Raw genomic sequence first — 25,010 nt, 5'->3', positions numbered from 1 at the left:
CAGCTCTTCTTCTAATAAGGACACCATGAGACTGAATGAGGGTTCACCCTGTAGCCCCCATTTCAGATAAGGTCAGTGTGAGGCACCGGGCTCAGGGCTGCAGGATTGGCCCACAGCACTTCTTATCCCGTGCCCAGCACTTCCTGGCAGCTTATGGCACAGCCCTCAGCTTACCTACCTCCTGCAAGGGCACCAGCTTTCTGTGCCGTTCAGAGGGAGCCCAGGCTGTTGTGGGTGTAAACTGGTGCCCCCCAGCCCCTGCCAGAGAGCAAGAGATGAGCCCTTTTACTTTCAGAGGTTCAGCCTCAAAATTTAAAATTATAAGTGATGTCAATATAGGCAAAAGTGTAGGGGGACATGCAGGCCAAAGAGGACACCATATGCCCTGCTCCTTCTCTGAGACCTTATTATTCCCTTGAGACTGACCCTGAAGTTAGTGGTAGCCTACAGCACTGGTCACAGGCAGAAGCAGCTACTCCCAGATTTGCACGTGGGCTCTGGAGATTCAGACTGAGGTCCTCATGACTGTGTAGCAAGCTCCTACCCCTGAGCCATCTCCCCAGCCCAACACTAGAAGATTTTAACTGCATGTGTGTTTCATGTGGCTGTTCTTGCACCGTGTTTCACGGTTGGTGGATGTGGGGGTGGGACCATTTACAAATGGCCTATTCCCTCCAGGGCATTTACTGTGTGGAACCTCAGGAACCCCAGGAAGCAGGACCCCCACAGACTAACCCAGTGTCTCCTTTCCAGTCTCCAACAGGTCAGCCTCATTCAGTGGGGGGACATCCTCCCCCCAGGAAGCCCCTTCACGTGCAGAAGAAGCCAGACCCCCGCTGCTCTATTGGTCCTACCTAAACTTCCAAAGCAGGAGGCCCACAATGGAGAGAACCCCAGACAGGACAAGCCTTCCAGGCGTGAGTGGACAGACCTTGCCGCTGCAACAGGCCCTGCCTTTCCTAGGACTTTGTATTAGAAAAGAGGCATGACCACCCAGAGCCCAGAACACCTTCCTGGGAGCAGCATGGAAACCCCTCAAATAAGTTGTCATAGTCAGGAGCCTCACTGCCTTGAGTCTTCATTCTTGGCCAGGTGCAAATGTCACCTGTGCTGGTGTAATGGGGACAATGAAGTGCTGGCCAGACGTGTGCACTCACCCTCCTGTCAGGTGCTCTGGCTCTTTTTGTGGTGATTCCTGTGTGTGGTTTATATGTGTGCACATGTGTACTTATGTGTGCATGTGTATCTGCATGCACATGAATGTACATGTATGTGGGGCTGTACATATATCTCTGCATATGTGTCTGTATGTTTGTGCGCGTGTGTGGTGTGTCTATGTGTCTGGTATACCTGTGTGCTTGTGTACATGTGTATACATATGTATATCTGGTATACTTATGTGTGTGCATATGTGTCTGTCTGGTGTACCTATGTGTGTGGCTGCGTGTACATTTGTGTGTCTGGTGTACCTGTTTGTATGTATATATGTGAGTTTGGTGTACCTGTGTGTGTGGCTATGTGTACATTTGTGTGTCTGGTGTACCTGTTTGTATACATGTATATGTGAGTGTGCACGTGTGTGTCTGATATACCTGTGTGAGTACATGTGGATCTGCATCCCCAGGCCACACAGAGAAGACCTCAGGGCCTTCACATTTTTTGTCTTGGTCATGGCTGTGAGAATGTCCCGGGCAGGCAGACCTGGGAAGCATGGTATGGAGTCTGCCATTGTACCAAATGTTCCTTGTGGCCATAATCGGTTGGGACCTGTGCCACAGTTGTTCGGGGGGGGGGGGATCCCATTCTTTACCCATCAGATCACAGAGGAACCAGGTACCTGCAGCATAATCTTGGATGTTGAGTTGACAGTTTTCCCTGTGGCCACGTTGATGATGTGTGGTTGGGTAGTGCAGTACACACAGCAAAAGCAGCTCAGCGGGTTCATTGTAACTCGAGCTTGAGAGGGTTGGAAGGGTGTTTGGTAGTCCTTTATTTTCTTTGTCTCTGCTGGTCCAGGTCATCCTCAAGTGCAAACCAGTCAATTCAGGTGTGAGTATGGTGGGGGTGGTCAGAATGATGATGTAGGGGTCTTTCCGATGAGGTTCTGGTGTCCCCTGGCAGTTTCTCTCAACTAGGACCCAGTCTCCAGGCCAGAATTGATGAAGCCCCAGAGGTGGACGTTTTTCACAGAGGGCACAGAGTTAAAGCCAGATATATTTGTGGACCCATTGGACACCCTTAAGGTTGTCCAATAGTGGGCATCCATCTGACTCAGCAAAGACCTCTTTCTGTCTGAAGGTTAGGAATGGTGGGAGGGGCAGAAGCAAACATGATCTCAAAGAGGGTGAGTCCCATCCAGTACAGGGAGTTCCATACCTGGTAAAGAAGGGGAGGAGAACCACCAAGTCACACCGGTCTCTAAGGTCAACTTAGTTAAGGTTTCTTTTAGAGTCCTGTTCATCCAATCTACCTGTCCTGAGCTCTGGGGTCTATGTGCACAGTGAAGTTCCCAACACTCCCCAGAATATTTGCAAATCCCTGGCTTACCTGGGACACAAAAGCACGTCCATTATCTGGTCTTGTAGGAAGTTGTGGGAAGCCATACCCTGGAATAATTTTTTCTAACAGTTTCTTCTTCATTGTTTGAGCAGTCTCATGTTTGGTGGGAGAAGTCTCAGTCCATGCTGAAAAGGTATCTATAAACACAAGTAAACATCTGTGTCTAAATCTCCATGAGGCCTTGTCTCCCAGCAGGCTTTGGACCCTGAACCTGTTACCGGGGTTCTCATAGCCACCGAGTTAAGCTGGCAGCTTCTCCGTTCTGGACAATCTCGGCTATCTTCCAGTTGGCATCCTTGATCTTGATCTTAGCACGCCGTATCAGATCCTACGTTCTCCGGACGCCCGTGTGGGAGAGCAGTGGCTCTTGGGAAGTACGTGTAGTCCCACTCCTGGCACAGTGAGTTTGCAGTCTGCTGCTCTCCACCATGCTGGGCCATTGGGACATGGGCAAAATCCTAGCCCAGGTCTTGTCATAATCTTTTGAATACTTAGGGTGGTCAGGGAGTGTAGGATCCCCCGGACTCAGGGTGGTCAGGGGCAAGAGAGGTTCGATTCCTAGGGCAGTAAGTCGAGCTGCTTCATCTGCCCGACTGCTGAAACTGGGTCCTTTGTTCTCTGGTGTCCTGAGCAGTGGATGATGGGTGGCCAGCTTTTTAGGCCCCCATAGAGCCCTGAGTTAGGAAGAGGATTTCCTCTTTATTTTTGATAGTCTTTCCTTCTGCCATCAGAAGGCCTCTCTAAAACAGACACACACACACACACACACACACACACACACACACACACACACACACACACACACACCCCACCATGGACATGAGCAGCAAAGGCAGACCAACTATTAGGTCTTTTGCCTTTTCCCAGTTCCAATGCCTTGGTTAGAGCTATCAGTTCAGCTTTCTGGGCTGATGTTCTTGCTGGGAGTGGCTCTACCCATATCATCTCAATGTTTGAGACTATCACCACCTCAGCATACCTGTCTGTCCTGAATAAAGCTGCTGCCAACGGTGAACCATCTGACCTCTGTATCCCTCAAGTGGGATCCTGAAGATCTGGTCTGGTCCCGTGGACACGGGTCAAAATATCTGAGCAGTCATGTAGTAGCCCATCCAGGTCTGAGTCAGGCAGCAGGGTGGCAGGCTCAGGGCAGTTGAGGGTACTTAAGAGGAGAGACTGGTAATGAATCATTGTGGCATTGAGAGCCACCATTTGGGGTCTGTTTAAGTTCCCCTTTGATTGCATGAGGTGTGGCAATGGCCAGACTTTGGCTCAATGACTGTCAGCATCCTTGACCAGGAGGGCCATACACACACAGGGAGGCTAGCCTCTGGCTACTGGGTCCGATTTCTTTGAGAGGTAGGACATTGGTCAATACCAGAGCCCAAGAATCTGCGTTAATAACCCTCTCGCTATCCCATATCTCCTGTCCACAAAGAAATGAAAGAGCTTAGTCACATGTGGCAACCCCAAGGCTGGTGTAGCCATTACAACCTTCTTTAAGGGGTCGAAGGCTTCCTGATGTCCAGACAACGCTCTCAGGAGGCTCAAGTGGCCTCATATAGTGGCTTGGCTGTTTCTGCAAACCCTGGTACCCATATTGCGCAGAATCCAGTGAACCACAAGAATCCCCTTACCTGGCGGGAAGTCTTGAATGTCGGAAGGCTCAGGACACTTTCCTTTGTGGCCTCAGAGAGCCATCTCTAACCTTCCTTTAATATGTACCCTAGATAGGTCGCATGTGGCTGGCAGAGTTGGGCTTTTTTTTTTTTTAGTAGAGATTCAGTAGCTCAAATTCCTGAGGGCCTCCAAGACATCCTGAGTTCTCTCCAGGCATTCTTGTTTGGTCTCTGCTGTCACCACGTGGCCATACACATACTGTAGAGAATCAGTTTAGGGTGCTGGGTTCTGTACCCACTCAGGTCTTCATGGAGGGCCTCATCAAAAATGGTACGCAAGTTTTTAAATCCTTGGGGCGGATGAGTCAAAGTCAGCTGTCTGCTCATCTGAAACCCTGGATCATGCCATTCACAGGCTGAGGAAGGCATCCTTTAAATCCAGTACTGTTTGCCAGGAGGAACTGCACTCAGGAGGATTAGGAACTATTGGTTGGTTATCTATAACCTGTTAATTTACCTTTCTTTTTTTTTTTTTCTTTTCATTTTTTTCGGAGCTGGGGACCGAACCCAGGGCCTTGTGCTTGCTAGGCAAGCGCTCTACCACTGAGCTAAATCCCCAACCCCTAATTTACCTTTCTTAAGTCTCATACTGGTCAATAATCATTAGTTCCGGCTTCTTGACTGTCAGGAAGGAGGTATTCCAGGTCAATATCATGTCTCAGAATCCCTTCACTTAATACCTCCTGATATGGGGTATCCCATACCTTCCCTGGCAATCAGAAGCACGAGGTACTATCAGACCCACACAGCCTCAGCCCCTGACTTGCGCTCAATCCAAATTGGGGTCCAATGCCTAGACGTCTTGACTCCTCCTATCTCTCTAGCCAAGTAATAATTTTGTCCTCTGCGGTGGGGAGGGGCTTGAACAACTGGTATTCTTCAGCTAGAGTGGTGCTCACGACATGAATAGGCTTCCCTTCTGAATCTAATCTAATTGGCTCCTTCTGGGCAGAAATGTAGTTGTGTCCTCATTTATGTCAACAAATCTCTCCCCAAGAGGGAGTAGGGGCATTTAGGCACAACAAGGAACGTGTGGCTTACCTTGCCTACTCCCAAGTTCTTCGGGTAGTCCATGAGTGCTATTTAATTCCTGTTGCCCCTGGAACCCAGGATCTTTTTGAAGAAACTTTACCTTCAGGCTTTAGCAAGACAGAATGTTGAGCCCCACAATCTACAAGGATGCTGGTGGGTTTCCCTTCTACTTGTAGGGTTACCCTGGGCTCAGGGAGGGGGTCTGAGCCCCTTGACCCATTTCTCATCTTTATTTTTATCTTTGAAGGCGATGGTTTGAATAGGCTTCTTTTTCTTGGGGCACTCCCTGGCCCAGTGGCCCTCTTCCTTTCTTTTTTTTTTTTTTTTCCCCACGTTGGTTTATTTTTTTTTATTTGCATCTCATTTTCAGTACAATTTACAACATTGTCCCCGTTCCAGTCTGATTATATACATGCTAAGTGGCAGAAAGGGTCTGGAATAAATACATTAAAAAAGAGGGAAGGCTGTGAAACTAAGTGGCCCGCAGTAGGTCTTATAGGGGTGCATGTCTGAGACATGAAGTGAATAAGGAAACTCAACAGGAATGTCAGCTGCAGCCCTTCAGTCATCTTTGTCTTTCGCTCCGTGCTTGAGGATGCGCGTGAACTCGATGTAGTTGAAATTCCCCTTTTTGTCCATGGGGGCCTCCCTGTACAGCTCATCCACTTCCTCATCTGTGAAGCGGTCGCCCATGGTAGTCAGCAGCTCCCTCAGGTAATCCTCCTGGATGGTGCCTGTGGCTTCCTCATCGAAGCAAGCGAAGGCGTTTCTGATGACGTCCTCTGGGTCGGTGCCATTCAGCTTCTCTCCAAACATGGTGAGGAACATGGTGAAATTGATGGGGCCCGGAGCCTCGTTCATCATGGCGTCCAGGTAGGCGTCGGTGGGGTTCTTCCCCAGAGACGCCAGCATGTTGTGCAGGTCCCCCTTGTCAATGAAGCCGTCCCGGTTCTGGTCGATCATGTTGAAGGCCTCTTTGAACTCCTGGATCTGGGACTGGTCAAACATGGCGAACACGTTGGACGTTGCGCACTGAGGGAGCTTTTTGGTGGCCTTGGTCTTTGCATTTTGCTCGACATGGTGTCCGTTCAAATCTGACCTGAAGTTGCACACATGAGAGGACCCAACCAGCGACTGCTGGCCCTCTTCCTTTCAACAACACATTTGTTCTTTTTTAAGCGGGTGCGTTCTTGATCCTTAGGGCCCCCCTTACCTTCTTCTTCAGAAGCCATCTGTTTTAGTCATCTCCTATGGTGGTCTGGTTTGGCGTGGCTGCCAGTAGGGTCCTTGCCAGGTCACAAGTCTCTCACCTCTGCTCTTTTACCCACTTTTCCTCCATTTGTTTCTCCCCTTCCTCTACCTCTCCTCTGTACCATCTCTTTTATGAAACACTTTCTATGCCACCATCACTAAGTCCCTCAGACTCTCTTCTCTTAACCTCTCAACCCTCTGAAGCTTTGTCTTGATATCTACTGCTGCCTGGTTAACAAAAGCTATTATAGCTACTGCTGCTTTCTCTTCTGGAGACCCAGGGTCCATGGGAGTGTACTGTCCCTCTCTAAAGAAGCTGCAGGCTCTCATTGTCTCCCTGACTAGTAAATGCTTTGATCAGATGAGGGGTCAGCACTCAGCTACCTTGAGACCTGTCAACAGAGCCTGCCAGTAGAAGAAGAATGTCCCCTTATCTTCAACAGTGTTGAAGTCCCAATCTGGGCAGGTTAAGGGAAAACAGCATCAGTAGCTGCTTGCTTATTGGTGGGTTCCCCAATGGGGCCAGGAACCAATTTCTTGGCCTTTCTGTGAATCCTGTCCCTCTCTTCTGTGGTGAAAAGAACCTACAAGAGCTGCTGGCAGTCATCCCAAGTGGTGGGTGAAGAGAATTGTCTCTAACAGTCTAATTAAATCTTGGGGGTTGTCTGAAAAGGGAGAGTTCTGAGTTCTGCAGTTGTAAAGGTCATTAGTGGTGAAGGGCCAATAGTGGGTTGATTTCCTTGATCGCTGACCTGCCCCACTGCACACAAGGACAGGATGACTAATTCAGGCTCAGCACCCAGCCTCTGGTGGCTTCTTGTCCCCCTCTACTGTCTGTAGCAGAGCTGCCTGTGGAGCCTGCTGTTCTGCCTGAGGAGGAGAATAAGGTGGGGATGGAAAGGTGACATCTTCCTCCGTTCCTCCTTGGAGGAGACTGTAGAGGGATGGTGCAGAAGGAGGTGGGTGGTCTGGGAACTCTTCCTTTGTAACCTTGGGCTTTTTGCTAGCCAAGGCAAAAACTGTATGCGTGTTGTGTGAGAAGAAAAGGTTTAACCCAGGAGGGCAGGTCTTCTAGGAGGTCTCGACAGGCCACCACAGAAGGTATTTAATCCAGATGGCCAAGTTTGAGTTTAAAAATAAGCGTTTTGATTTCTTGGACCAATTCAGGTCAAAGGATCCCCTCCAGGGATCAGCTGATGTTGAAGGTGGACCATTCTGACCTGCAAAATGTTGTTAATTTATCTTTCCTAATGGTGGCAAAAAGACTCGTCCTCCTAGTCATTCTTAAAATGGCTTAAGAAGCAGTTCTAGTGGAGTTGAAGGCACCTATCCCACGTTAATGTCTGTTAAAGTCAAAGTCGCCCCATACCAAGAAACATAGGAATAGACCATTAGTCCCAACAGAAACAACAAACACAAACAGAAGTTGATCTTCAATTCTCTATCAGGAGGAAACAAAATTCCCAGATGGCTGCTGCCTGCAGATCCCAAAGCCTTACCCAACCCCAACTGAGACACCAAGGTCTCTCATTCCGGGTCTAGTCACTTTGACCACGAAATACAGATTTCTTTTTTTTTTTAGGCCTCTTTCTATAACAGAATTACTGTGGTGCTTCACAGAGCACATGGAACAGAATTACTGCAGCACCTCATAGACAGATAAAAAGATTTACCATATGGGCAGACACAGACAGACAGGAACTCCTTATCAGCTGGTATCAAGACTCCTTCTAGAGGTCAGGACGCATTCAAGAACCCCAAAAGACAACCAAGGAGCCTCTTCCAATGCAACCGCATTAAGGTCTTTATTTAAGCTCAAGATTGGGCTCCCCACCAACCCTAATGCAGCAGGATAGGAGGGTGAAGCTCTCAGCCCTCAACAGAACAAGGTTTTATAGGAAGTATAGAGCAAGCGAGGGGCTTTCCAGCCTGACAGGAATCTAATGGAATGACTATGGTAAGCTGGCAACTGGGTGCCCTAAAGCAAAACCATGAACAATCCAGAAAGTACATCTGGAATTATCAGACTAATCTTGATTGGCTGTTGCTAGGGAATAACTCTGGGATATCAGCCAGAGATAAACTTGGGTTAAGCTGTCAGACTCTTTTTCTTTTAAAATTAGAGGCTAGTTCCTAGATGGAGTAGGTTTGACCTCTCAGTCCTATTGATAGAGCCTCCCCAGACACCCCTGAGGAGTCACCAGGGCAGAGTTCACACAGGGGAAGCAGGAACAGACAGCTGGCCTGGGCTATCCTCAGACTTGGGGATTTTGCCTCAGCCTCACCAGTGCATTACCTGCATGGTTTTAGAGCATCCTTGGTCTAAAATCCATCTTCTCTAGAGTACATGTGTGTAGAAGGCCCCAGGATCCACTTGACTCTGCCACAGTTGCTCATACTGGTGACCAGCTGTTCCAGTGTTACCTGCACTGACTCATGAGCACGGGTGGGACAGCTGTGTTCTTGCTCCTACCTGGGCCTTGTTCCCGCTTAGTCATTGCTGGGCTCCTGAATTCTACTGCTGCTGTTTGTTTGTTTGGTTGGTTGGTTTTGGTTTGTTTGGGAGGGGGTTATTTTGTGGGGGTTGTTTTTTTGTTGTTGTTGTTGTTTTTGAGTTGGGCGTGGTTTCACTGTATAGACCTGTCTGTTCTGGAACTCACTATGTAGATCAGGCTGGCCTTGAGTTCACAAAGATCCACCTGTCTCTGCCTCTGCCTCTGCCTCCCGGTTATAAAATCCTGTGCTCCAGGACTGGCCCACAATCCCACTTGTAAAGATTGGCTATCAGTGGAGAGAGGACTGAGTTCAGGACACAGCCATCCATAGCAGCCTACCACTTGGCTTCATATTTGGGCTCATGCAACCAAGACTCATTGAGTTTCAAGATGAAGCAGCCTGGCTGACACCAGAAGACATTGTGAGTTCATTTGTGGATGAATTGGTGATTTATTAATGTATTGGGGTACAAGAGGTCAGAGGACAACATGTGCAAGTCAGTTCTCTCTTCCACCAGGTTCCAGGGATGGAACTCAATTAATTCTTGGCAGAAAGTGCCTTTACCTGCTCAGCCATCTTGTTGGCCCCATGTCTTAGGGTTTTACTGCTGTGAACAGACACCATGACCAAGGCAACTCTTATAAGGACAACATTTAATTGGGGCTGTCTTACAGGTTCAGAGGTTCAGTCCGTTATCATCAAAGTGGGAGCATGGCAGCATCCAGGCAGGCACGGTGCCGAAGGAGCTGAGAGTTCTACATCTTCATCTGAAGGCTGCTAGCAGAATAATGACTGCCAGGCAGCCAGGATGAGGGTCTTAGAGCCCACGCCCATACGCACAACCCGCTCCAATAAGGCCACCCCTTCTAAAAGTGCCACTCCTTGGGCTGAGCATATTCAAACCATCACACCCCCTAAAAGAATTTCTTAAAATCTTGGGGGGCTGGAGAGATGGCTCAGTGGCTAAGACCGCTGGCCCCTCTTCCAGGAGACCAAGGTTCAATTCCCAGCACCAACATGGCAGCTCACAGCTGTCTGTAGTTCCAATTCCATGGCACTGTCATAGACACACATGCAGGCGAAACACCAACGCACATAACATAAACATAAGTCTCTAAAAACAATTTAAATTTTTGAAAAATTTGTTTTTATTTCCTGGACATGTGTGTTTTTCATGCATGTCTGTGCACCCAATGCATGCCTGGTGCCCATAGAAAGCAGAACGGGACATCAGATCCCCTGGAACTACAGCGATAAAGAGTTGTGAGCTGCCATGTGGTTGCTGGGAAACAAACCTGTGCCCTCTGAAAGAGGAGTCTGGTGCTCCTAACTGCCAAGCCACCTCTCCAGCCAGCAATTCAGAATAAGACATACTATAAAGCTGGGTATGGTAGCCCATCCCTTTCATCCCAGTGCTCGGGAGGCAAAGGCAGGCAAATCTCTGGGCTTGAGCCCAGCCTGGTCTATAGAGAGTTCCAGGGCAGCCAGAGCTACACAGAGAAAGCCTGTCTTAACTTCCCACCAAAGGCTTTACGCATGATGTTTAAGAGATAATTCCCTGCTCCCTCCCCCAACATTTGGGTGTTAACTTCTCTGGAGTGGGGCTGCTTTGAGTCTTCCCAATGGTCATAGAATGTGGGTGGGCTCTGCTAGGCCTGACCTCAGCTTGGAGCGGGGTTCTGAGGAAGGGGTATCTGGCAGCGGAGAAAACAGACTACCTGAAGTCAAACTGTGGGTCCATGTTGGCTCCTGTGCTGTCCCACACAGCTTTCCATCCAGCCTGGCTTCTCTCTTTTTTTCCTCTCTGACCTGCATTCTCTGGAGAGCTCTGGATTGCTCATCTCTTGCAGATCTGCCTGCCTCAGAGCATAGTGGATAAAATAGCTGGACGGGACCCCCCCATCCTGAAATTAACCTTTTTACCACACCTGTGCCTAATCTTGCTCTGTTCCAGGCTGACCCGAATTCAGGAATCTGTCCTCCTTTACAAATATTCACAAAAAGTTTTAGCTGGGTGGGATCTCCTTTGATCACCACTCCCTAAATCTCTGTCTCCTTGCTTAGTCTTTTTCTGACAAGCTTGCCCACAGCACAGCTGCCTTGTTCCTCCCTTTAGATTCTTGAACCCCATATATTTCATATTGCATCCTTATATTTATATATATATCACAATCTCACAATTTGAACTCATGTTTTTAGGGTTATTTTCCACAGCTTTAAGGGCTGTCCTGAAGGTCCCAGTGTTAGCTGCACCTTTACATCCTGGACTGTCTCTACCATGGAGTCATTAACACTAACAGGGAGTACATTCCTCTAAGGAGGAGCACAAAATGTGTACAATGTTCTACAAACAAGCTCTAAACTCAAGCCATAGACACTCATGAAGGCCCACACCCCCTGGCCCTGTCCCAGGGACAGGAACCATGTCATTCTGTCCCCACCAAGGCCAGGCACATCATGGTGTGAAAACCTGGAAACTGGGTTCGGTCCCCAGCTCCGAAAAAGAAAAAAGAAAAAAGAAAAAAAAAACTTGGAAACAAAACAAAACACCCCTGGCTCCTGCCATTCTAACATAGAAAATGTATCTATGGAAGAGGGGCTGCCGGAGAGAGCTCAGAGGGGAAGTTGAATGATCCGAGGTGATCCTTGGGACACACAAGGGAAAGGCAGAAAGTGACACAGGTTATCATCTGGTCACAAGTGTATCATAACATGCACAAGTGTATCATAACATGCACTTATCACATCCTAAAAAAATAAATGTTAGAATTACTAAAAATCTATATAAGAAATGTACCAACTGTATCGTCAGCTAGCAAGAGGCTTAGGACTCTGAGATGTGGCTGAGATGAAAGGTCCTTTACCTTCCTCTCCAAGTGCTCCAGGCAGGCCTAGGAAGACTTCTGTACCACTTCCCAGAGTCTCCTTGCCAGAGACCAGGCTTCCAATCCATGAGCCCTGGGGACACACTTCTCAGTCTCTAAAACAGAGCAAGTGCTCAAGGGCCACAGTTTGGTCCAGACACAGATTGGTGCTCACTCATACACAGCAATTTGCTTCCAAGATACAGTTGAGTTTGTGGGACTGGGTCTCTCAGCAGAGTGGGCTAGCTTTGTAGTGTAGGCAGCCAACAATAGGGGTGTTGTGGCACTAGACTTCCAGTTGCTCAGATATATTTATTTTAGAAACTCTAGTCCTAGGGACAGTGTCTGCTGTCTTTCTGAGGGTCCAACTGCAGGATTTCTTGAGTTAGACAGTGCAAAAGTGCTTGGTGGCACCAGCCTTTCACCCCAGTAGTGGAAGATATAAGACAAAAAGATCACTAGCCTGGACTCCATAGTGGGATCTAGTCTAGCTTGGGCTACTTAGCAAGACCCTGCCTCAAAGAAAAAGCAAAGCTTTGATTGCTTTGGGCACATAAGCCCAAGTTACCCATATTCACTTGTGTAATTGGACATTCAGTTAATGAATGGAGCTAAGGTCTGAGAGGCCCTTCTCACTTGTGTCCCTGAGTTTGAATCCTTCTTTTTTTAGTTCTTTTTTTCCCGCAGCTGGGGACTGAACCCAGGGCCTTGTGCTTGCTAGGCAAGCGCTCTACCACTGAGCTAAATCCCCAACCGCTGAATTCTTGTTTTTACATAACTTTTCACTCTATTTGTTGTCAGTGTCACCCCACCAAAATATAAGCTTTATAAAGACACCACATTTAGACCTGTTTAATGGAGGGGGTGGGAAGGGGAGTTGTCAGCTTAGACAGGATTGGTGCGCACACATCCATCATCCCAGCACTAGGGAGGTGGAGCCTGGAGAACCAGGTGCCGGAGGCCAGCTTCTGCTGGATAGTGAGTGTATACAACACAGTCTCCTAAAAAAACAGGGAGAAGCGCTGTAGAGGAGGCTCCTGCTCTTGCAGAGGACCCAAGATCCATCTTTGCTCAATTAGGCGGCTCACAGCCAATGGCTACTCTGGCTCCAGCGCGATCCGACGCTCTCTTCTGGCCTCCATGCGCTTTGCATGCACACGCACCGACAACACTCTCTTAAAAAGGAAAAAGTTTTCAGTTTGTGGACTATGAAGGAGCAGGCGCAAGGTGATAGTCCGCTGCTCCTTTTAGACGGTGTGCGCCTCCGTTCTAGTGGAATCACCGTAACTCCGCAAAACACGCGCTGCCCTGACAGGAGCCACCAAGCCGGCCTCGCACACCTCCTTAGAGTCAACCCTTTAGAGCCGCGCGCCTCTTGTCAGGCCCCACCCTCCACAGCGATTGGCTAGCATTCTACTCAGGGGCCTGCCCCTTCACCCCTGATGGGCACTATGAAAGCCAATGGGGAGATCCCCGCCCTCCCCGGAGGCCGTTGGAGGCGGGCATGGCGGGCCGTTGGGGGGGCGGGGCGTGCAGCCTGGTAACCGTTGCCGGGCGCAACGCCCCGCCCCGCGAGGGCAGCGCGAGGCTGAGGCGGGCGGGCGCCTGCTGCGGGCGGGCGCTGCGGGCGGGCGGGAGGGCGGCGGGAGCCGGAGGAGGAGCGGCCGGCGCCGCCACCGCCGCCGCCATAGAGACTGTAGCCGTGGAGACTGTTACTTACCAACGCGGAGCGACACGCAGCGGCCAACGCCGCGGGAGCCGCTACCCGAACTCCCTGCGGAACTCCAGGTGAGCGGTGCGGCCCGGGCAGGGGGCAACGGCGGGGGCGGGATCCCGCTGTGGGGGGGTTGCGGAGGCGGGCGCGGTGGGACCCGGCGCCCCAACTTTGCAGAAGCCAACCTCACGCAGTTCTGATAGGCGCCTCTGATTTGGGGAAGCCTTGGGCTGGGTGGAACCCCTCTCACACTCTGAAAAGTTTGTAAAGTAAAGCGATCTCTTCTCGCCTTTGACGCACTAAATCTGACTTTGAGGGGCGGGGACTCCAGAAGACCCCCTTGTCTCTTATTTTTACCCAGTAACGCTTGGAGCATGGAGGCGCCCCCAAACTGGTTCTTGCTTTCATTACCCCCTAACCTGAATTCGGGATTGCCCCAAACCCGCTCCTTGCTGTCATCCCTCCAAAACCTGAGTTGGGGACTCTCACAGAGCCAGCCATTCTCCCCCAAGTCTGAAAACCCAGGGGCACTGTCTCCCCTTTATACTTCTGAAATCGGGGTTCTGGCTGTCATCCATGAATTTGACTCCGAGAGTACTCTTCTGCTTGGTTCATAAGTTTTGACCCTCTTAACTAGGCACACTGGATTTGGGAGCCCCTGACCTGTTTCTTGGGCTTTGACCAAAATAGTCACTGCATTTGTTCTGGAAGGACCCTTCGTGTTTTCTTGCTCCCCAAATTCCCCGGGCACCCCATATCCTCGGACCACTCTCCCCTGGAACCCTACACTGCGTTTGGAGTCTTTTCCCACGCCGCGCTGTGAAGCTCATGCGCACCCACAGCTTCCCCTTCGCCGAGATCCACAATCCAGAAAACTTTTCCGAAGGAAAATATTGTGTAAACCGTTTGTAGGAAGATCCAGTTCTGGAGAGTGCGTGCGCAGCTCTCCCGTGCACAGGCAGCACATCCCAAAACACCGGAGTGTCTACTGGAGTCCCTTTCCATAGGCCGCATCCTCAGTCGGGATCCGCTAGGGCAATGGTTATTTCCTCGGCCCCCAGGGAGCTCAGCTTCCGGACAGGCCCCTAGGGTGGGGGGCAGGGGATGGGGCCGGCAGGGGTTGGGGCCGGAACGCACCAAGAAAGGAGCTGGGCTCCTTTCTCCTGGGACTTCATCCCTGCTTTGGCGTCTGGAAGACACTCTGGTCCTCAGTCATTGCCTTGCCTTGCTTTGCACAAGATTTCTGCGCCCCCTCCCCTAGGAAATTTCTACAACGATTGAGTGTTAAGTAATTGAACTTTATTAGCATGTATCACTTGTGCACGATGATGTGTGGCCTTCCCCGTCTGTTTAATGTGTTCTGATAATACCTCACCATCACCTCTCTTGCTCCCTCCACTCCTGAAGACCGATTCCGCCCACCCTGGCCAGCTTCTACTTTTGCCCCTTTTTTCCTTGAAGGGAACAGAGTTCAGTTGGGGCCACATCACAGAAGACAATGGTTCCCTCCTCAGAGGTGGCATCAGATGCCTGTCGGTCCTCTGGAATCAGATGATTCCTTATTGTCAAGTGATTGGCCTTCCTATTTAAGTTTCTACATGTGTGTATTTATTGTGTATTTAACCACCCTGAGATTAGAGGACAGATTACAGGAGACTCTTCCTCCAGCGTGAGTCCTGGGAGCTCAGTAGGCTTGGTGGCAAGAACTCTTACCTGCTGAGCCGTCTCCCTGACAGTGAAATGAACTTTTCATTTAAAGAGAAGCAAAGACAATTCCAGGGCAGTGATAATAAAATAATAATGACACAAAACTTCTCTTAAAATGTTTTCTTGTTTGTATTTTTAACATCTTTGGCCTCAGCCTGTGAAGGGTGCTTGTTTGATGGGACTGAGTTCTGATTGAGTCCCTGCCCTTCTTCACTGTAACTTGGGTTCAGAGATGGAATGGACTGGAAAAACTACCCCAATGTGGCTGCTTACCACTCCCAGTGTAGAAAGAGAACTCAGGCCTCAGAGAAGGAATCTAAGGCTGTTACCATCAGGCCTTCTGCTGCCTGTCTTGTGGGTCACTGTGGCTACCTGAGCCACTACCGGGCTGTGAAGAACTTGTCACCACACTGGGCCTCTAAAATACAGCCTATAATTCTCTTGCTGCATGAAGTATTCCTGCCTCTTTAGACTGTATTAGTAGTGGTATTTTAAAAAATCTTTATTATGTGTGTGTGTGTGTACACATCTGTATGCGCACACATCTGTGTGTGTGTGCACATCTCTGTGTATGTGCACATCTGTGTGTGTACACATCTGTATGTGTACACATTTCTGTGTGTGTGTGCACATCTCTGTGTATGTGCACATCTGTGTGTATACATTGTGTGCACATCTGTGTGTGTACACATCTCTGTGTGTGTACACATCTGAGTGTGTGTGCACATCTCTGTGCGTGTGCACATCTCTGTGTGTGCACACATCTGTGTGTGTACACATCTCTGTATGTGTAAACACACACCTCTGTGTGTGTACACATCTCTGTGTATGTGTGTGCACATCTGTGTGTGTGCACATCTGTGTGTGTGCATGTGTGTACACATCTGTGTGTGCACATCTCTGTGTGTGCACATCTCTGTGTGTGTACACATCTGTGTGTTACACATCTGTGTGTGTACACATCTCTCTGTGTGTGTATACATCTGTGTGTGTACACATCTGTGTGTATACACATCTGTGTGTGTGTACACATCTCTCTCTGTGTGTATACATCTGTGTGTGTGCACACATCTGTGTGTGTATACATCTGTGTGTGTATATGTGTGTGTGTACACATCTGTGTGGGCTATGTTGTACACATTGGAGGTTAGAGGATGATGTGCAGGAGTTGGCTCTTGGCTTCAGGTGTGTCTTGAAGATAAAACACAGATTACCAGACTTGGCAGCAAGTTCCTTTCTCCTACTGAGTCCCTGAGCCTTCCCGTGGATGATATAAATAGTCATCATATATTAGTATATATAAGTATGTTCATATGAAGGTAATAAGTTCATATATAAACTAAAGGTTGCTTGGCTTGTTAAGTCCTTGGCTAGAAGGAATCACATCCTTTCTTTCTTTGCTATTTATTTATTGAGGTGCTTGGCTTTGCATACACTAGGCAAGCATTCTGCCACTGCCTGGGCGTCCCAGCCTTGTTTCTTATTCTATTGTACTTTTTGAGATAGGGCATCACTATGTAGCCTTGGTTGTCCTGGATCTTGCTCTGTACAGCAAGCTGTCCTCAAACTCAGAGATCTACCTGCCTCTGCCTCCTAAGTGCCACCTGTTTCTTTTAAACTGAAGCTAACTGTTTAAATAATACCACCCCTTCCCTGTGTACTTGTAAACTATGGACTCTTCTTGAAAATGAGGTGAGCTGTCTGGAGGATGTAGTCCTCAGCAAACTGCAGGAGGGAACATGCAGCTTCCTTCCTGTCTTTGGGCTTTGGGGCTGAGATGACCCTAGCCAGAGTTCCTGCCTAGAAACTGATTATTGCAGAGAAGTGGAGAGCAGTGATGGGTCACCTCATGTCAGTTGTAGTTATATCCCCAGCAAATAAGCCAGGACTAAATATAGGGTGCAAGTCGGGGCGTTGTGCTCTGGTGCTTGGGTGTTGCTGGACGGACAGTGGGTTTGTGTGCTGCTCAAGCCATTGGAATCCTTTACTGGGATTTCAGTATGTGTGGATGGCTCAGCCCACCTTTGTCCAGCTTTAGGGAGTGGATGGATGGACACACAGACAGGCTTTATAGATGGATAGGTGGCTGGATGGGTGAATGAGTGAATGGATGGATCGGTGGGTGGAAGGATGGGCAGGTGTCGTATTAAGTTTTTAATCTCATACAGGAGTTTCTACCCTGCCTTTGAACATTCAGTTCCTAAATAAGACACAGAACTTTTATATTTATAATAAGCTTTAAAGCACCAGAGCTGGGCAGATATCCGCCTCTCTGCTATTATGTCTGCTTCCCCATCAATAACCTTGAGTTACAACTTGCCATGTTCCATCGGGCTGCTCTTGACTCCAATTGGCCGGCCCTCATGGCCTTGTTCTCATGACTCACCCAGCCCATGGTGTCTTCTCCTCTCGTTTTTCTCTCCTTCATGGTCTCTGCCTCAGACCCTAAGCCTGGGAACCAAAACCTTTCTTCTTTCCAGCTACAGGCTATAGACAACTTTATTCAATCCATAGTTTTAAATTAAGGAGCAAAGTTAGGTAACATTGCTTGGTGTGCAAAATGATCTCCCCAACTCTGAGGCAACCAGGGCCAGTATATAGCATTACGATACATCGCAACAGACCAAACCTCAACTGGGAGGCGGGTGGGTGGGTGGGTGGGTGGATGAATTGAAGATGGATGGGTAAGATGGATGGATGGGTGTGTGTTGGAAGGTGGAGATGAGCTGGACCACCTGCGTGACTCATGGTCTTCTGTCATCAAATGACATGTGGTTTGTTGCTTAAGACTAGGTCTCCGTTATTTCTGAACTTGAACCACGATCCCCAACTGCCACTATGCTGCTAGGTGGTCAGGTAGGCGCTGCCTCTCTGAAAGGAGAAGTCATTTAAGGAGATGTTCCTGTCTTGACAAGGATGCTCTAAGGTGGGAACAGCAGCAGGTGCAGGCGATGGCCCTGCCCAGCTCCCAGGCCTTTGTTTCAGGTGCTGATGGCTGCTTCTGTATAGACTCTTCTTGATACTTGAAACCTGAGATGGCCAGGTCTGGCTCTGCAGGGTCCCCAGATCCATTCCTCTCATTTCTTACTCTTCATCACTCTGATTGTGAGACCCTCCAGCTGACCTTGTAACTCTGTCTCTGGGGTTCTCTCTGTCCAGTACCTATGTACTGAGTGTGCATGTATATTGTATGTTATGTTGCAGTGCTGGGAACTGAGTCAGGACCTCACACATGCCAGGCAGGTGCTCACTACTAAGCAATGACCCCAGCTTAAAGGCCACCAGATTTTAAACCTATCCACTGACAGTGAGAATCCCCATGCTCTGGGCATTATGGTGACCAGGAGTTTACTGGGCGGCCAGCCCACTGAGCAGGGCTGTTTTTGATGTCTGAGATCGACTTGCAGGTGCCAACCCTGTGATATCTGGAAGGGAGCCACTGGGAGGTGGGCTGGCCTGGCCTTCATGACAGGACTTGAACTCGGCATCTGGGAGCAGACACCCAGCCCTGTGCACCTCAGCTGTTTCTTACAACCACATTCCTGTCATGTAAGGTGTGGGCATGGCAGGTTCTGCCACTCTTTCCAGCACCCCGGCAACTCTGGCTGCTTCTTTGACCTAGTGAATTCTGTGATTTCCTGCCAAAATAGCTGATTGACCCTATCAACCCAGAGATTTCTGCTCTTGGGGTGTGCTTCACAAGGACACACTGATGAACTCAGGAAACACCACAGACCCATTAAAAGTAGGTGTGTCCCCAGCTTCCGCCCAACTCGACATCTCCAGGTGTAGAGGACCTTGTGCCCTCTTCTGACCTCCAAGGCACTCACCATCCACATGATACGTAGATATAAGCAGCAAGAATAAAATCCATGCACATAAAGTAACAAAATGTAAAAATCAGTGGACTGGTGATGGGCTGGGCTCAGTGGCTTCACAGGGGTAGGAAGTGCAAAGGCTCTGGGGTAGAGTGCTGTGTGGGACCCACTGGCACATCAGGGCAGAGGAGAGGCACTGGTTGCTTCCTGGGGATCGGAGGGAGGAGAAATGGAGGTGGAGCCCTGTGAAGAGTTGGGAGGTATGAGTTTGAGGTGAAGGTGTCCAGGAGGGACTGCACATGCCATCGACTCATCAGATGCTAGTCACTGTCCTCCACTGACTGAGTGCCCTCCTGGGACAGGCAGAACCAGCCAGGAGGTGCAGACAACATTCCCCTGAGGACACAGAGGCACTGTGCCCAAGGGCCATGAGTAGTGGGAAGGTCCTCAGGGCTTCAGCAAACCTTAGACTAGCTACAGAGGCTGGTCCAGAAGTTTCTGATGGCCAACTGCAAGGGGCCACAGGAGATGAGGATAGACCTTGGAAGGTCTTGGACTAAGCAGGGATTGTTAACCATGACTATTGGGGTCAAATCCTGTGGGTTATTTTTACATTGGTAGGGGGGTGCCATTGTACACTGGTTGGCCTCAGACTTGTCATGTAGCCAAGGATGACCTTAAACTCCTCCTGATCATTCTGTTGTCACTGAGTTCTGGGATGGTAGGCATATGCCTCATTTAGACAGCACCAGGGATAGAACCTAGGACTCCTTGCATGGTAAGCAATCACTCTATCCACTGAATCATGGGCCCCCAAATTTTCCATGTTTTGAATCAGTGACAGAGATGAGTATCTGTGACAAAGAAGAATGTCACCATTTGGCTTGAACTATATCTGCCCAGCCCTCCTGGTCTCTTGTCTTGTTGGGCTGGAGGCCTCTGAGATCAGAGATTCTGGTGGCTGCACTGGAGGCTGCAACTGCATTGGGAGAGTTGATAAGGACCAATGTGTCCTCAAGGGCTTTCCAGGGCTCACCACAGTGTCTCAGATCCTGGCCATTCAGTGACATCAGGATATGGAAGGGATGCTTTGGGATCTAGCAAAGGTCATTCAGCCAGCTGTGTGCTTGAGACACTGAGGACAACAGTGAAGTAGGGAGTCAGGTGGGACATCTACAGGATCTGTGGTGTCAAAGGTCCTTCAGGGGTGTGTGTTGCAGGGAATGAGGTTCCAGAAAGGGTGGGTCCTGAGAGGAAAACAAGGGTGAAAGAAGCAGAGGAGGAAGCTGAGGAGGAAATCTACCCAGCTCATAGCTGGCCTCTGTCATGGCAGCACATCAGCCGATGAAAAGCATCGGTGTGGCCATGCAGCCATCTTCAGAGACCCCTTTCTTCCCAGATGACAGCTCTGCAGTCATTCGACACCAATGTCCAGCCCCTTGTGCCCATCTTCCCGTCTCTGTGGATCTGATGGTACTGGGACCTCCTGTGGGTAGGGTGCCTTGGCACATGGCCTTCTGTGTCTGACTCATTTTCAATGAGCCCCTCTTGGCTGATGTGATAGCTGATCTTGGTTGTCAACTTGACTGCATTTAGAATTAACAAAGACCCAAGCAACTGAACACACCTGTGAGGGTTTCTTCTTGGTTGCATCATTTGAGATCTGAAGACCCACCCTAAATCTGGGGCACACTTGTGCTCACAGCCCACATAAAAGGACATTGGTGTTTTCTGTCAGCTCACCACAGCTCACTGGCAAGTTTTCTATCCTAAGCCATTTCTTTGATGGTGTTAGAACCCACATCTTAAGGATCCCAACATGGACTTGGGATCCAGCAGCTCTCTAGGACCTCCATGACTACAATACGAGATGGGACTGCTGTGGTGTCCAGTCTCACACAGCAGCCTGTGAGCCACTGTAGTAAACCTCTTATAAGTGTGTGTTCCTTCCATCAGCTTCTGCTCCTCAGAGAACCCTGATACAGCTGGATCAGGGATCACAGTGTTCTTCATCTTATATATAATACTTCAGTGTGTGGATTGTACCTATTCATCCATCTATCACCTTCTACCCATCCATTCATCTACCTATCTCCCTTCCACCCATTCAGCCTCCTACTTATTCATCACTCGTCCACCTACCCACCCCTCCATCAGCCTTCCATCTGTCCATCCACCAACCCATCCAACCACCCACTCACCAACCAATCCACCCACCCAATCCATGTGCTCTGCTGCTGTGTCCACACTGGACATTGGATCACATTGAACAGAGGCCTCTGAGGTGTAGGAGCTGAAAGAGGCCGAGAGGGCATGGGCGGAAGTGACTTCTAGCACTGTACACAAAGAAGACAGGAATGGTCAAAGCAGACAAACCTCAGGAGAGGAGGGGCTGTGTCCTAGAAAGACAGGGCAGCAGGGCTTGTGACCACTGTCTGACTTGCTGCTCCTAACCCTTCTGTCTTGTTCCATGGAAACTGTTTACCTCTGAAAAACATTCTGCATTGCCCAGATACTTTCTGTCCAAGAGGTGGGCTGTGTCTTGGAAGTTTGTAGAAATATGTGCCTGTTTCATGATGTCTCTACTGATCCTTCCTGCCTCTCTGGGATGCAGCTCACTGATGCCTCTAACAGATCAGAAAGTTCACAGGAAGGTAAAGGACTAGACTGCTTCTGATAGACCTTTCTTCTTTACTTTCTAGAAAACTCCTTTAGGCCTTTGTTTCTGTCTAGCTTTCTGGAGCCAGCATATATTCAGGTATTTGTGGCCCAAGTAGCCGCCATCCCAGGTCCTTAAGTTAACTGGGTGACTGCTTATGTCTCCCCATGTGGAAAACTAAGGGCAGAAGGTGCTAGAGGGATGGTCTCATGTTAGCAACTGGTGGCCACCAGCATCAACCCTGGTGAGCCCCCTACTTAAGCAACAGAAGTCTGTGTATGTTGTGCAGTTATTCACAGGCTGCCTCGAGCTTCAGAGAGACTCAAACCATGCTCCTAGCCTAACTCATGCTCCTACCCATTTAATAACTGAACAGCATTGGCCAAACATGGCACCCCAGCAATTTCTGGCCAGGGAAAGAATCTCCTCCTGCTCAGCTGGCAGCTTCCAGTCTGGAACCAAGCCTGCTACTGTAAAGTCCATGATTCACCAAAGAATGACTCACCGGGCTCAAATAGTATGTAAGTGCAGAGTGTTTATTCTGCAGCAGTCCAGCATGCTGGAGTCTCCCCATTACTAAGATAGAGACCTAGAGTGAGCTCTCAGGTTCAATTTGAAGCACTTTAGGGGAATCCCAGGGTAGGTGGGCTTTGTCTGACTATCTCCAAGGTCATGCCATTATTGGTTTTTAGGCCTAGTCTTTTTTGTTTAAGATTTATGATTTATTTATTATGTATAAGTACAATATAGCTGTCTTCAGACATACCAGAAGGCATTACAGAGGGTTGTGAGCCACCATGTGGTTGCTGGGATTTGAACTTTGAACCTCTGGAAGAACACTCAGTGCTCTTAACCACTGAGCCATCTCTCCAGTGCAGGCCTAGTCTCTTTAACTGCCCATTGGAAGCCTGTTATGGAATTAGCCTAACCTTCTCACTACTGTTACTTTCCTCCCTGGGCACCTGGGCAGCTCGAGTCTTTGCCCCGCTTGCTTCTGGTCTCTCCTGTCATTCACCCAGCTCGCTCAGCATGTTGGAGGACAGTACCTCAAATGCACATGCGTCCCAGAGGCTAGTGGACAAGGGAGTCCGGGATGGAGTCTGTGCTTTGAGACTTGGTGCAGGCGCCTGTTGATGCTGAGTCTGTGGCTACACCCAAGCCATGCACATGCCCAGGCAACTAGTCGTCGTCAAGCCCTGCAGTGTGTCACAACTGGGAGTTGTTCCAGAAAGTTCCTCAGGTGGGAAGTCCTAGAACGGACATGCAGCCGGCCTCCTTTTGAAGGCTGAGTGTGCAGTGGAGGACTGAAGAGCAGACTGCTGTTTGGCTGGTGGCAGTGTTCATATTCGGCTTTGGTCTTGTCTAGAAGTTTCCAGAGATTTCAGTGTGTTTAAAACAGAGTGTGGGATGGGGTTGGGGATTTAGCTCAGTGGTAGAGCACTTGCCTAGGAAGCACAAGGCCCTGGGTTGGGTCCCCAGCTCCGAAAAAAAAAAAAAAAAAAAAAACAAAAAAAAAAAAAAAAGAGTGTGGGACAAATGCAGACCTTCAGCAGGTAGAGCAGCCCTGCTGTCTGTCTTTCCTCACGTCCAACCATTTATCCATCTCTAGACGAGGGAACATCTCCTTTTGACTGGGAGGAAAAGGAAGTTGAGAAGAAAATCCCCAGCGTTGCAATCATATTTATTATGTGTTCTCCTTTGTTTATTTGTTGAGATTATAATAGTTTATTTTTACAGTTATTTTCTTTCCTCTTTTTTATTGGATATTAAAATATTTTATTGGATATTTTAAAAATTTACATTTCCTGGCTTCCTGTTCATAAACTGCCCTCCACCTTCTATGAGGGTGTTGCCCCACCCAACTACCCACCCCTTCCTGCCTCCCCACCCTGACATTCCCCTACACTGTGGGGTCCAGCCTTGGCAGGACCAAGGACTTCTCCTCCCATTAGTGCCCAACAAGGCCATCCTCTGCTACATATGCGGCTGGAGCCATGGATCTGTCCATGTGTACTCTTTGGATGGTGGATTAGTCCCTGGAAGCTCTGGTTGGTTGACATTGTTGTTCTTATGGGGTTGCAGACCCCTTTAGCTCCTTCAGTCCTTTCTCTAACTCCTTCAATGGGGACCCCATTCTCAGTTCAGTGGTTGGCTGTGAGCACCTGCCTCTGTGTTTGTCACGCTCTGGAAGAGCCTCTCAGGAGACATCCATATCTGGCTCCTGTCAGTAAGCACTTCTTGGCGTCAGCAATATTGTCTGAGTTTGGTAGCTGCATGTATATGGGATGGATCCCCAGGTGGGGCAGACTCTGAATGGCCTTTCCTTCAGTCTCTGCTCCAAACTTAGTCTCCATGTTTCCTCTTGTGAATGTTTTTGTTTCCCCTTCAAAGAAGGACTGAAACATTTGCACTTTGGTCGTCCTTGTTGAGCTTCATGTGATCTGTGGATTGTATCTTAGGTAATCTGAGCTTTTGAGTTAATATCCACTTATCAGTGAGTACATACCATGTGTGTTTTTCTGTGATTGGGTTACCTCAGTCCGGATGATATTTTCTAGTTCAATCCATTTGTCTATGAATTTCATGAAGTCATTGTTTTTGATAGCTGAGTAGTACTCCATTGTGTAGATGTACCACATTTTCTGTATCCATTCCTCCGTTGAGAGACATCTGGGTTCATTCCAGCTTCTGGCCATTATAAATATGATTGCTATGAACATAGTGGAGCATGTGTCTTTGTTGTATGTTGGAGCATCTTTTGGATATATGCCCAGGAGTGGTATAGCTGGGTCCTCAGGTAATACTATGTCCAATTTTCTGAGGAACCTCCAGACTAATTTCCAGAGTGGTTGAACCAGTTTGCAATCCCACCAACAATGGAGGAGTGTTCCTCTTTCTCCACATTCTCGCCAGCATCTGCTGTCACCTGAGTTTTTTTATTTGTTGTTTAGCTCTGTACCCCATTTTTAATAGGGTTGTTTGGCTCTCTGGAGTCTAACTTCTTGAGTTCTTTGTATATTTTGGATATTAGCCCTCTATCAGAGGTAGGATTGGTAAAGATCTTTTCCCAATCTGTTGGCTGCCGTTTTATCCTAATGACAGTGTCCTCTGCCTTACAGAAGCTTTGCGATTTTATGAGGTCCCATTTGTCAATTCTTGATCGTAGAATCATAAGCCATTGGTGTTCTGTTCAGGAAAATTTCCCCAGTGCCCATGTGCTCAAGGCTCTTC

General features: G+C 48.9%; 3 protein-coding genes across 5 annotated transcripts in view; 2 read left to right on the top strand and 1 right to left on the bottom strand.

Annotated features, from left to right (window-relative positions):
• Positions 1-1,059, top strand: part of Acsbg2 (acyl-CoA synthetase bubblegum family member 2) — a 29,713-nt gene extending 28,654 nt beyond the window's left edge. The window contains exon 15 of the mRNA XM_032900785.1: positions 754-1,059. The gene's annotated coding sequence lies outside the window, so the exon portion shown is untranslated. The remainder of the gene's footprint in view (positions 1-753) is intronic.
• A 4,574-nt stretch (positions 1,060-5,633) lies between these two features.
• LOC116898067 (myosin regulatory light chain 12B-like) lies at positions 5,634-6,402 on the bottom strand. The gene has a single exon (XM_032899461.1). The coding sequence runs from the start codon at positions 6,276-6,278 to the stop codon at positions 5,832-5,834; it is 447 nt and encodes a 148-aa protein (XP_032755352.1). The 5' UTR covers positions 6,279-6,402; the 3' UTR covers positions 5,634-5,831.
• Positions 6,403-13,531: 7,129 nt separating this feature from the next.
• Rfx2 (regulatory factor X2) overlaps positions 13,532-25,010 on the top strand; it is a 65,770-nt gene continuing 54,291 nt past the window's right edge. For all 3 annotated transcript variants that reach the window (XR_004387696.1, XM_032900783.1, XM_032900782.1), the window contains exon 1: positions 13,532-13,669. The gene's annotated coding sequence lies outside the window, so the exon portion shown is untranslated. The remainder of the gene's footprint in view (positions 13,670-25,010) is intronic.

Source organism: Rattus rattus, chromosome 4 (genome assembly GCF_011064425.1).
Source record: "Rattus rattus isolate New Zealand chromosome 4, Rrattus_CSIRO_v1, whole genome shotgun sequence".
NCBI lineage: Eukaryota > Metazoa > Chordata > Mammalia > Rodentia > Muridae > Rattus > Rattus rattus.
This window is presented reverse-complemented; position numbering and strand designations above follow the sequence as displayed.

What these genes read in the sequence shown, in the direction of transcription:
- LOC116898067 (XM_032899461.1), bottom strand. Translation starts at nt 6,278, where the DNA reads ATGTTTGACCAGTCCCAGATCCAGGAGTTCAAAGAGGCCTTCAACATG.